Source organism: Myodes glareolus, chromosome 11 (assembly GCF_982192425.1).
Source record: "Myodes glareolus chromosome 11, mMyoGla1.1, whole genome shotgun sequence".
NCBI lineage: Eukaryota > Metazoa > Chordata > Mammalia > Rodentia > Cricetidae > Myodes > Myodes glareolus.
Genome location: NC_142036.1, coordinates 24,086,876 through 24,100,304, shown reverse-complemented (window position 1 = coordinate 24,100,304; position 13,429 = coordinate 24,086,876). Strand labels below are relative to the sequence as shown.

Sequence of the window (13,429 nt, the reverse complement as noted above, 5' to 3'; positions counted from 1 at the left end):
GATTAACATGTAAATGAATAGGAAACATTCAGACAAAGGTGGAGATAGGTGGAATGGGATATTGACCTATTAGTAGGTGTTAAATGAAAATCAACAAATACGGAACAGCGAAGTGCCTGTCTCAGAGCTAGCTAGCACTATGGACATTTTGAGCGTTAGCTTTGCATCTGTGCAAGCATCACTCTCCTAAGGGACAGAGAAGCATGTGCATAATGTGATGTAGAATGTATGTAACCCCTCCAAGGTAATCGCTAGAGGCAGAAAGTGCCTAAAGATTTGAACAGGCATGGTAGATAAGAGGTGAAAAGACCTGGGAAGGTTCTTAACTACTTTCCACCACTGTCCTTGACTGTAAGCAGTATCTCTGTTTGTAGATCCGGCTGCTAAAGGACTTTCAACATTGGAAATGCCACGGGAATCTTCATCTGCCCCTACATTAGAAGCAGGTGCCCCTGAAACAGGCAGCCACTCGTCAATATCAAGTAAGTGTTTCTCAGTGATGGTTTTTTGTGTGTGTCACTTTTGGGACATGATCTGTACATATTACTTTCGATTTTGCTAGCCCTCCTACTTTAAAAAAATGCTGTACTAGCTTCCTCAGTGATACAGTGTTGTGTGTTCTATGAAACTCCTGAGGGTAGCATGGCCTGCTCTAGCCCATACATCGAATGTTGGATTAATCATATGGGCACAGATTGTCCAAGAACCCTAATTTATTAAAGAATAAATACAAAATTTCATTATTCAGCAAAGTAAACATCACTACTAGCCTGAGCATAGAACACAGAGCTGGCCATGTAACACAGGCAAAGCTTTGATTATGGCAGAATCTTACTTGGAACTCATTGTTTTCATCTGAGTTATCTTCCATCCTGAACACAGCTTTATCTGAGTTATCCAAAATAAATGTATCAGGACCCTGTGGGCACAACTAAATCTGCTCTTTTTAGGCTGAAAAATAACAATGGCCCAATGCATTATAAAACCTATATGAGGTATTTTGAAACTTCCCCCTGCTATAGGGTGCTAGGTTTTGGCCATGAGAAACTTGAGTTCCATTGCTGTACCATCAAGGTGTTTGCTCAGCTCAGTGGTGTCAGGAGATGCTCAGCAAAGAGAAATTGTTGGGAGGAATCAGTCACCCAGACAGACAGAAGTGTACTTTCTGGAGCTCTTTCTCTCACGTCCTGATAAATTTGTGTTCCATATGGATGCTGCCTGAAGAGTTAGTGAGTCTTCATGGACCATCCATTGAAAGGCAGATGCTTTGAAAAGCCAGATATAGATCTTAATGTAAATGCTGGTCTGGTTGTATAGAAAGGAATCATTGTCACCATTTATCCCTTCATGCATTCTTTCATTCATTATTCATTCATTATTCCATGGGTTTCTGGTGGGGGCCAGGTATTGTGATTGTCATTGGGAATCACAAGTGAATAAATAGGACCCCCCACTTCCTCAGGGAGGAATTAGTACAGTCTTAATGGTGATCCTAGATATCATTTATTTGATTCTCCTCCTGTATTTATTTGATATCTCCACCATGGCAAATCGGTCATACATAGCATGAGCACTGCATGGGGACAAAGGAGGAAGACTAAATGGCTGGCCTAATGTCACAGAGCCACCAAGTGCTGGAGGGTGAAGCAAATCAATATTATTTTTAGTGGTCACACAGTCTCTGAATAATTCTAAATCAATTGTAAGACTGTAAATTTTTAAGAAATAGTTTCTAAGCAACAGATATTTTTGCCTTTGGTTGCAAAATAGAATGGCTAGTTCTAAAGCTAAATATTTTATTTATTTTTTAATCATGAAAAACATAAGATAACTTGACAAATCTCAACTGATCATTTTCTCTTCTTTATTTGCATGAATCACCTTTAAAAACAAAAAGATTCTGAATTCCTGCTTAGAACTCTACATAGCATGATTTGAAATGGCCAGAATGGTTAAATGACTCTAATTCCAGTGTGTCAAATGGGTCAGGATCTCCCAGTTGTGAAAGCCTAGCCCTTTGGGAGAGAGTTTAGCACATTAGTCCCTATCTTTCCTGCCCTTGTCACAAAAAGCATTCATCATAGAATTTGGTGGTGTGCTCTTGGAGGCAGATGCCAGAAACCTCATCCACTGGGGTTTTTGCTCTCAGGAATTCTGCAGTCTTTAGAATCAGTTGAGAGACTGGGAATGTAATTCGTTGGTAGAGCCCTTGCCTGTTTGTGGGGGCTCTGGGTTCCATCCCCAGTACTGTAAACCAAAACAAAGCTAAGAACTGGGGAAATTCTTTCTCAACACTAGAGGTCTCATGTCGTTGACTGAGTCTGAAAGATGCCACTTATTTTTTTAATACTTTCAAATTCTCTTAAGCTGGATGCATAGTTCAGTCAGAAGGCCTAACATGTGCAAGGCGCTGGGTTCAAAACCCTGAATAGTTCTGCTTTTGAAATTTTTTAAAGCTTTACTTTTCAAGTGAGTTGCAAACTTATAAAATTTGCCGATCAATAAACAAATCATTTGCTGTTCAGTTGGTTAGCTATTTCCACAAATTTAATGAATATGGGCTCCAAGACACACAAATCCCATCACATCCCTTTCTTGCTCAAGTTGCCTGTTGATTGTTTTGTACCTAAACCTGCCGTGACCACCGTAAGTCAAGCAGCAGCTGACCACACCATAAGCGATGTTATAAATGATGCCCTGCATGCCTACTGCTGCCTCGTTGTTGGCTGCGAAATCGGTACATAGCATTCAGAGCTGTCCAAGGGCTGTGTAGTGGACATCTTGGTCTCTGTGTTCCTTTCTGGGGTGTGCAGTTCATGAGCTTTGGCTTCTGAATTTGCCCTTTCAAGTGAGTTGGGCAGATGAACCCAAGTTGTCAACCTCTGGGTGCTTGGGGGTTAGGCCTATGGGCCATCTTGTTGAGGTTGAGTGCTCACATTGGGCTGGTGCTTAGGCATTGAGTGTCTCACAGGGGAAACAGGAGCAAAGGCAAGGGTGGCTTTCTAAGTTAACACAACTGGCAGTGTGCTTTTTATTCTCTGGTTTGGAAGAGCTTACAACTTTTTGTTGCCGAGAATCATATCAGGGCTTAATTGAAGAACAAAAACATTACCATTGTTTTCTCAATTTTCCAAATAGTAGACAGGGGGCTCACACAGCTTGGAAACAGTGCAGACTTTTAAATAAATGTTTTGGCTTATCTCAATTGCTTTTGATTCAATTCAAGGTAACACTGTTTGTTTTAAATTCTTTTTAGAATGTGGCAGAGCACATAAGTAAAAAAAAAATTCACTGATAACTGAGTAAATATGTATAGTTGATAGATCAATGCCAAGGAGCACTACTATTGCCTGTACCACAGAGACACTGGGAACAATGAAAGGCTTAAGTTTTTCACTTGATTAGGAGTAATCAAAAATGACTAATAACTAAGAAAGACTCAATTAAGATCTGTGTGGATGTATAGAGCCTGTGTGTGCGATGGGAAACATATTCCGCCCAGTAATCATCTCCTAATTTCCTTCGTATAGCTCAGTATAGGCAGATGAAAAGGGGATCTCTGGGAGTTGTGACAATGAGCCAGTTAATGAAGCGACAGCTGGAGCATCAGTCTAGCGCCCCCCATAACATCAGCAACTGGGACACTGGTGGGTCAAGCCTTTTCTTCTTGTTTGCTCTCAGATTAGCTAATGCCACTTTCTCTCTGTCCACTTCTTGTGTGTTTTGGTTAAAATAGGTGTTTTTTTAAAATACCTGGAAGTAATTAACACATATTCAGATTTTTAAGTGCTCTAGAGCATTGCGGCCTACATCTAGACTGATCCCCGCTTAGGCTCGTCTCTGTTTAGACTGGTCTCCATTTAGGCAAGCCCAATTCTTTATTCCTTTAAAATCCAGATTTCAGATCTCAGATTATCTGCCTGAGGAGGAGGGGTGGAGCTATGGTCTCATGGCACAAAGTTTTAAAAGAGGTCATCAAATTCTCTTTCATGGAGTATGAAGTACTGAGGTTAGTGATGATTTGATGACAAACGGCAGCTGGTAATGGCATCATCCACCAGTTTGGGAACGAGTTGTGTATTTTAGCCCGCAGGGTCACCAGGTGGCAGCCGCACACCCTCATGTGCACAAGCCAGAACTGCACCTTACCTGTCATACAGTAAAAATTGACTGCGGTGGCACACCTATTTTAAATATGCCTGCTTTTCATTTCCTGAACCTTAAGACATCTTCTACCTATGCTGCCTCTCAGCTCACTGCGCCGCAGTGATTCCCTTTCAAGGGCCTGCCTTTCCTTAGTCTTTCTTCTTAATTTAAATGGGTCATTTGCGGCACAAGATTATAAGCATAAAAGCACCTTGAAGTGTGCAAACACCATGAAAATATAAGGGCTGATTACTGCAACATGCTGCGGGAGTGCACTTTAGTATCCTGCTTATTATTTTCTGGCTCCAATTGTGAGATGATTTTTAATTTCTTCATTATGATGCAGAATCACAGCATGCATACAACCAAAATGTTGGGCTGTTTTTTAAATTGTATGTATGTCTTCCTATTTACCTTTGTTGTTCTTCAAGAAGAGATTCACATACCACACTCAAACCCGTGTAACAGACAACTTCAGTCTCCTGGACTTAGAGGAGCATTTAGCATGTCAAAGGCTTGGTGTTTTCATTCACTGGCATGTAGGAGTGAGCCATGAGTAGCCAAGAGGAAACAGACAAGAGAGAGAGAGGAAGAGACGCTGGCTACCCATCCCCAAGGATGTATTTGGTTTTTAACATGGTCTCCCCTCTTTGTACCATGGAGGACTGTGCCTCCCTCTTGAGAGATGGGGCTGTGTAGCCTGAGAAGCACAGTTCAGTTAGATCTTTGGTACTAAATGCCCGGGTTGACTTGGGGGCCCTGAAAGTCATTTTGCTGTGCTGTTGTAGCTCAGTGTGTAGCATAGCCTCAGCCAATGTAGATTCTGACTACATCCCAATTTGATTAAGTAGAGTTAAATGTAACTTGACCTCAATTTCTGACCTGTACTTGAAGCTCCAAAACCCTCCATGATGCTGAGTAGCCCATGTAGCCGCTTTTTTCACGTTTCAACCTGGCTTAATGTTTCTTGTCTTCTTGACTTCACACTTAAGAGTCCATGTTGTCCCAATTCTTTTCATTGGAGCTTACCGGGGCTTATTTTTTTCATTTTCCACCCTCCAATTGGTTCACTTATCTCTGAGTCCCTTAGTAAAATCTTTAACTCATTATTCTCAAGTTTTTAAATGCTTTGTTTGTTTTAGACACTATCTTTCTTTGTTACCCGGACTGGTCTTGAACCTCTGGGCTCAAGTGATCTTTTTGCCTCAGCCTCCTACAGTTGAGTCTATGTTGCACCCAGCTTCATTATTCTCATGCTTATTACCTGAGCCCAGCAGAAGAGACTCTGAATGCCTAGTATGACGTTAAGTGACATGTCACTTTGAATCATGCACGTTGCTTCATTGGCTCTTGAGTTTCCACTAAGAATAGCTGTGATCATGTAGATATGCTGAGAAAGAAGCTTAAGTTGAGTTGTGATGAATCGCCTCAGCATGTGCCAGCTCATTCATAGATAGTCTGCCTCTTTCCCAGCGTACACTTCTTCTATGTGAATGGATAGTCCCTAAGTGCCACTCCATTCCTGATCCTTATTCTGGTTCTCCGTCCCTCAGCCAAATCCCTACCATCTTCTCTACCATGTGGCTCCTGTGTGAACTGTTGGCCATTACCCTGGAGTATCATTGATGTATTTGTTGGCCTGCATAAACCATTCTTCCATGGCCATGGCATTGGCCCTTTATTTCATATCTGGAGACACAGGATTTGAGCTCCTTTGAAACAGAGTGGGACTAGAACTTAAAAATAGTTTTAAATCCTCTACCATTTCAGATGTAGTTCATTTAACTGAGTGACAGGTTTGTAACAAAGCTTGAACAACCCTACCTATCCCCCAGGTTTAGTCTTTTTGTGTTAATAAAGTAACCATGACAAAGATGGCCTTATATGATGGTTGGCTGCATTGTTTGTGTTTTGACTGTGCTGTGACTTGTATTAAACTGACCACACTGAAGACTGAAATGCTCTCTTTATCCACAGAACAGGTACAGCCCGGGAAACGCCAGTGTAACGTGCCAATGTGCCTAAACCCTGACCTGGAGGGACAGCCGCTGAGAACAAGAGGTTGGTTGAGTTCCAGGGTCTCAGACTGTAGACCTGAAGGGCCATGTTCCCCTCACGGATTCACACAGCAGGTGGAGAACATCTTCTTCAACAACTCCACATATTTCCCACCTGCAAAACACCTCCAGGGCTGGAGAACACGTGACAATTCATCCCTGAACATGACCGACAAAGGCTCTGCCGTAGAGTGTCTTTCTAAAGCTTGGGGCCACATGAGACAATTCTAGCGTTTCTCACCTCACACTTTGGACATTTGAAAATAGCGGCCCATTTCTAATCCTCGTTTCAAGACCAGGCATCCCTGGGCTCTTCAGCCTTCCTTCCGAGATGTATCAGTTTTTCATGTCATCCCATGTTCTTTTCCTGAGCAGAGTTCAGATTGTCCTTACTTTTTTCTAGAACGTTGGGGCTGTGGGTGATATGTATGGAAAACACATGCTTTATTCTGGGTGTGGGAGCAAAATGAGTATGCGTTTGCACTGTCATTGAACTTTTTTGCTTTTCCAAATTCATCGCACACATTTAAGTACATATTTAGTTAATCCTTATCTTTGTTATTAAAGTTCAGAAGGCTGGTAAACCTATCATCGCTTATAAAAATAAATTTAAAAAGAAAGAAAGGGATGAGAGAAAGAAAGGGAATGAAGGAAGGAAGAAAAGAAAGAGAAAAGAAAAGATTTCTGACCACATTTTCTAAGTAGTCTCTTGAATCAAGCCGACCTATGTTGCTATAGACTGGGAGCTTTCTGGACACTTCACTGCTAATGAGTAGCCTTCTAGTCTCCTATCAGATGAGATGAGACACTTGTCTATGAGGCTAAGAGATGCTTTCATGAGTCAGGGTGGTTGAAACAAATCTTTGGTGCTTGGTTGTGATCTAAGTGACCTAGCAAAACCAGCGTGAAGTAAAGGTGAATGCGTGAAGGTGATGTCCAGTCTTCCAGTCTTTCTCGCTGCAAGGGGGAGAGTCCGCTGGTGCAGCTGCGGGGCTGATTCGTAGTGCAGTTGCAGGGCTGATGCGTACTTTGAGACAGTGTGCCTGCAGAACCTCTGCTGTCTCTGAGATCCAAAAAGGGATGTTTATCAGCATCTCCATCTTTGAAGTCAGGCTTTGGATTTTATTCCAGTTTCTGAGTGCTCTCTGTTCAGTTCTGTACAGAGGGACTCTGGATATTCTTGAAGGCAACAGTGGTGGTTGGCTCAGAATTGTTGCCAGTAAGTGGGGGACAAAAATGGAGGCTGAGTTTAATACTACCAACTTGGCTGTGGGTCATTTACAAAGAAAAGCGGCTGAGGTCTGTGGTTTTCTTTTCTATATTTCTTGCCTGTTTCCACTTCAATAGCAGGATTTAGCAATCATTGTGCAGCTAATGTTGTTCTATAAGAACCAATGCCCAGTCACCTAACCTGTTTGTTTTGACAGATGACTGCCATAAATATCACAACATACTTTCTGTGTTGTCTTTGAGAAAAACAACTTCGTGGGGCTGCTGTAAGAACACCCCTCTTAGGCAGTGCTTGTTGGGAAGCCGCAAAAATGCCAGAGCTCTGTAATATGAGGGCTGGCTTGTTGGGGTTTCTGTCCCTCCCAGTACCCCAACAGTCGGCAAGCAACAAAGAAAAATCACACACAGGACTCCATAAGATTATAAACTGATTGGCTCATTAGGTCAGGCTACTTATTAGCTCTTATGACACATATTACCCCATTATCCTTATCTACTTTAGCACATGGCTCCGTACCTTTCTCAGCTGGGCAAGTTACATGCTGCCTCTTCAGTGATCTGCGCAGGAGTGGCGAGAGAGCTTCCTGTGTCCCAGAAAACTCCCAGTCTCTTTGCTCCACCTCTACTTCCTGTCTGGCTTTCCCGCCTATACTGCCTGCCTGGCCAATCAGTGTTTTATTAAAATATGATTGACAGAATACAGACAATTCTCCCACACCATTTCCCTCTTTTTTTTTTTAAACAAAGGAAAATACCCATAATCCATTTGTTGGGAATGTGGGCGTAGTATTTCAGGCTACTTCCTGCTGGTTGGGGGCGCTGATAGTCTTAAGGGGACCTAAAGAAAATTTAGAGTTATAATCAAGTCATGACTGGAGTATCCTGTGAGTCTCGATCATCTCAGGCAGCAGTCTTGGATCAGTTCTGGATGTAGACCTCTGTCATCTGGGCCATCTGTTCCTATCGGAGATTTTTCAGGTGGCCTCCCTTGGTCAAAGGTGATTATTCTTAACTCTGAATAAATCCAGAGTCTCTCGTTTTCTGTGGAAACAAAAGCAAAATCTCTTCTCCAAAGTAACATACCTTTTGACTTCAGTTTTGAAGCCAAGGTATTTTCAAAATTCCTATCTTGGGTTAGTTCAGCAGCATTTATAAACAAAAGTCTTTTAGCAGTTGTTGCTCCTTCCTCAGCAATCAAACAATTTAAAGAGAGCATAATAGCATACAGTATGAAGATTCTCTGTGCATTTTCCATCTTTATGTGGCTTTATTTTAACCTCTATTTCTTTTATTTTTACTTTTACTTTTTGAGACAGGATCTTTGTATATCTTTGTCCTGGAATAACACTGTAGACCAGGCTGTCTTTGAACTCACAGAGATCCTCCTGTCTCTGCCTCCCCAGTGCTGGGATTAAAGGTGTGTGCTACCACACCTTGAACTCACAGAGATCTGTCTCTGCCTCCCAGGCATTGGGATTAAAGGTGTGTACCACCACACCTTGAGGTCACAGAGGTCAATCTACCTCTGCCCCTTGAAATCACAGAGGTCAATATGCCTCTGCCTCCCAGGCATTGGGATTAAAGGTGTGCACTACCACACCCTATGTCTCCGTTTTCTTCTTCTTTTATTTTTAATGACTTTAACCTTTAGCCTGCATATATTTTTAACACACTGTAAACCATTTAGAGGTTTTCTTCCTCTTTGAATCTCTCTTTACTGTATATTTTTCTTTTTCTGACCACATGAGCCATTAATTTACTAAGCAATATGGAGAGCCGTGGCTTTGACGGCTAGATCCAGCTCATTCCTTAGCTTTTCAGCCTCAAGGCTGAGGTACCAGCCAGAGCTGTGTTCACTGCCACAACTCTATGGCGTTTCAAGGTCCTTGCCAGCAAGCAAGCTGCAGCATTCTGCTCACAGACCACACTCAGTCGGACTGCCTGCCTGAAAGAGTCAGAGATTGCCTTGGCAGGACAGCCCAGAAAGCCGACATTTTAAAACAGCACAGCTTTTTTCCTGCTACAGCTTAAAACCGAAAAGCATGCGTTCAGCTTTTCATCAACACCGTTTAAGTGTTTCGTGGCAGGACCTCTTAATGAGCTGCAAGGTTTTGCAGCTAAAGCTGAGTCAGGAAGCCTCTCTTAGATGAGAACATTTGCTTGCCTCTAGCAAGCAGAGCAGACCCGAGAAATTGCTGCTGCCAAGAAACCATGCATAATGCTGTTATTTTGTCCTAGAATTACTTCCCAAGCTGTCTCAGGCTTTATGTGGATACAGTTGTCCACACGTTGGCGCCATATGTAATATGAGGGCTGGCTTGTTGGGGTTTCTGTCCCTCCCAGTACCCCAACAGTCGGCAAGCAACAAAGAAAAATCACACACAGGACTCCATAAGATTATAAACTGATTGGCTCATTAGGTCAGGCTACTTATTAGCTCTTATGACACATATTACCCCATTATCCTTATCTACTTTAGCACATGGCTCCGTACCTTTCTCAGCTGGGCAAGTTACATGCTGCCTCTTCAGTGATCTGCGCAGGAGTGGCGAGAGAGCTTCCTGTGTCCCAGAAAACTCCCAGTCTCTTTGCTCCACCTCTACTTCCTGTCTGGCTTTCCCGCCTATACTGCCTGCCTGGCCAATCAGTGTTTTATTAAAATATGATTGACAGAATACAGACAATTCTCCCACACCAGAGCTCTTCTTGTTCCTTTGGTTGCAATCTTACTTGGAGTTGATCCTAGTGAGATTGTGGACACATTGCCGTATATTTTTGGACTGATTTTGTTCTGCTCTGGAATAATCTTTTTCACATTTGGCTAATGTGCCTATCATGAACTGTGGAGGATTGTATTTAAGTTTTGTGCTCTTGTCTGTGACACCGTGCGACATCTTTGTGGGCATCCTTTGTTAACTCCGATATCCCTGGGAAGGGATGCTAGCTCAGGAATTCTGGCTCAGAAACAGCCAATAGATAGGTATGGTAGCAAGATTTGTATTCCCAGTTGGGATCTTAGGAAGGTGAAGATATTTTTAGATGGTTGGTACTTGTGTTTGTAAGTCTCTGCTTCTCAGAAGTACGCTTTGGAAACGTTACCCGGGGAGGTGGTCTGAAGTGCGGAAGCGAGAACTTCAACACCATTTCTACCTCAGACCACAACGTTACATTCCAGGCTAGGCATCTAAAACTTGCATTCTCATGTCTTTAGTGACCATTCTCTCAGCTGTCATTCTTTCTGAGGAGAAAGCATACATTTTTGCCGTGGGTGGGATGTGCATGATCTCATGAATGTGATCTTTTGAGGGTTAATGAATGCAGAGTGGAGAGTTTGCTGACCCCAGAAGCTTGTTTGCACTCATGGTTGTCTCTCTGCTGCTTACCCAGGCGCCACTAAATCTAGCCTGCTGTCGGCACCCAGCATAGCCAGTATGTTCGTGCCTGCTCCTGAGGAATTCACGGATGAGCAGCCAACGGTGATGACGGACAAGTGAGTGCCCCGGTGTTTTGCTTTGGGTATTGAGTTAGAGTTTGGTCCCCGGTGAGGAAACACGCTTTGCTTTGGAGTCACACACTTTACTTTTCCAAGGCTGAAGCTGTGTTGTACACAACTGCGATTTAGAAATGCAAACGCCATGAGCAGTGTTTTGTTTATGCTTTGGCAGCTCCCTCCCCTTTTTTAATTTGGATAGAATCAGATAATCCCACTTACTTCTAGAAACATCTAATATCCATAAAATCTTCAGCCCAGAAATGTCCAATTGTTACACTAGGAATAAAAAAAAAAGAGACTCCATTATTATTTCTTTTTTTTTTTTTTAAGCAGAGGGGCAGGAGGTTCTAGATGGGGTTTCTCTGCATAACCCTGGCTAGCCTGGCACTCTGTAGAACAGGCTGACCTTGAACTCAGAGAGATCTGCCTGCCTCTGCCTCCTGAGTACTGGGATTAAAGACGTGTGCCACCACCGCCTGACCATTTTATTCCATCCCGAAAGAACAATCCATTCTCTACATCTCAAACTGGTTTGTCACCCCCAGACTGTCAGTTGCAATAGCCCTGAGTTCTTACAGGACTAGGTCCACATGTTTAAATAGAAGGCATCCTAGGGTATGACTGTCCCTACCGTTCCCCTCAGCCCCTTCAGAATCCAGAGCATTCCTGATGTGTTCTCTCTTGGTACTTGATCTTCCTGGTGAACACCTGTTTACACACTTAAGATCTAGCAGAAGGCAAAGTGCCCCTGATGGTGAGGAACAGGATTAGTCATGCCCTTCTCTAGTTTCCGGGCCCTCTGGTCCATGTCTGTCCAACACTTGTCACGGTATATGTTACTTCTTTGTCTGCACAGTACAGGTATGTTTTAAAATAGATTGTGAGTTCCCTGGGATGAGAATGACTTCTTCTATTGTCCTAAGCACCCTATGTCGTCCCTGGCACACCAATATTTGTTTAATGAGTATAATAAATTAAATAAGGCTTGTAGATTTTCAAACCTGGACAGACCCTCAGGACTAGACAGGCTCCTGGATAAAGGTGGCTCACACATCTAATAAAGGCAAGCAAGGTAGAAAGGATGGCGCAGACATCCGCGTGGGATGTCTCATTGCGCAGTCGGAAGTGAGCTGGTGACTGTCTTATGGTTTCTCTGCTGTGATTAAACACTGTGACCAAAAGCAAAGGTATCTTCCAACTTATAGTCCATCATCTAGGGAAGTCAAGGCAGGAACTTGGAGGCAGGAACTGATGCAGAGGCCAAGGAGGAGTGCTGCTTACTGGCTTGTTCCCCCATCACTGTCTCAGCTTGCTTTTTTCTATACCCCTCGACCACCTGCCCAGGGGTGGCACTGCCCGCAGTTAGCTGGGCCCTCCCATGTCAATCATCAGTCAAGAAAATGTCCCACGGACTTGCCCACTGACAGCCTATAGAGGTGTTTTCTCGGTTAAAATCCCTTCTTCCCAGACAACCGTAGCTTGTATCAAGTTGATATAAAAACTTGCCAGCGCAGTGGCCACATTTGAGAAGCAAATGTGCCTGGCTTGTAAAACTGTCTTGGAATGTCCCCAGAGCTTTGATAAAATTTCTCCGTTTTGTGTCATAACCTCTTCCCAAGTTATCATTTTTCTTAGTTGCTTCTGGTTGCTCGTGTGTGTGTGTGTGTGTGTGTGTGTGTGTGTGTGTGTGTGTTTTCCTGTGTGTTCTAGTGTAAATGCATTTGTGTGAGCATGTGTGTGGAGGTCAGAGGTCAGCCTCAGCTGCACTTGGGAGCCATTCACCATGTTGTTTGAAACAAAATCTCTCATTGGCCTCTGGCTCATTTAGGAGGGTAGGCAGTTGGTAAGTCAGACCCAGAGATCCTGCTGGACCTGCTCCCCTTAGCAAGTGCTTGTCACCAGACCCAGCGTTATTACTTGGGTACTAGGACCCAACCTCAGGTCTTCATGCTTCCGTGGCGAACAATTTACCAACTGTGCCACCTCCTTGCCCTTTGCTTTTGTGGCTCTGTCTCTGTCTCCGGGATTCTAAATGGGAATCGTAATGTTAAATTAACTTCTAAGTCTCTCTCTTCTTTTGCTTTTGTTTGGGAGTCTTTTAGATGGAAGGACGCAGTAACTGTAGCTCTGGTTCCTAAGTTATTTTTAGTTCTCAAGTTCACTTTCTAAAGCCGCATTTGGTTGGGCTGAGTGGAACCTATATTAGGACACAGCTAAGCGCAGTAAGTTGTGGGCTTCTTAAAAGCAAGTGGCAGTGCTCTTCCACGTTAGTCCAGTAGGACTAGAGTCACAATGCCGGTGTAAGGGAGCAGAAGGGAAGACCGCAGGCTTTCTGGTGTGTCCGGGTTCACTTGTGTCCTCCGTCTCCTGCCTACATACTGGATAGCTTTTGAAAGCTTCTAACCATATCCAGGCAGTTTTCACTTTGACAAAGAAAAATAAATCTAATTACTGCAATCCCATCCTCCTTTCTTGGTGCTGCTATGAGGTGACTTCCTTCTCC

At 43.3% G+C, this 13,429-nt stretch overlaps 1 protein-coding gene across 8 annotated transcripts in view; it reads left to right on the top strand.

Moving 5' to 3' along the window:
• Positions 1 to 13,429, top strand: part of Unc79 (unc-79 subunit of NALCN channel complex) — a 246,882-nt gene that overhangs the window by 178,143 nt on the left and 55,310 nt on the right. For 6 of the 8 annotated variants that reach the window (XM_085697861.2, XM_048449516.3, XM_048449518.3 and 3 more), the window contains 4 exons: positions 375 to 482; positions 3,531 to 3,647; positions 6,124 to 6,207; positions 10,821 to 10,923. In XM_085697861.2, the coding sequence (XP_085553987.2) occupies positions 375 to 482; positions 3,531 to 3,647; positions 6,124 to 6,207; positions 10,821 to 10,923 (412 nt within the window). The remainder of the gene's footprint in view (positions 1 to 374; positions 483 to 3,530; positions 3,648 to 6,123; positions 6,208 to 10,820; positions 10,924 to 13,429) is intronic. The other 2 variants (XM_048449519.3, XM_048449514.3) reach the window with 1 other exon arrangement.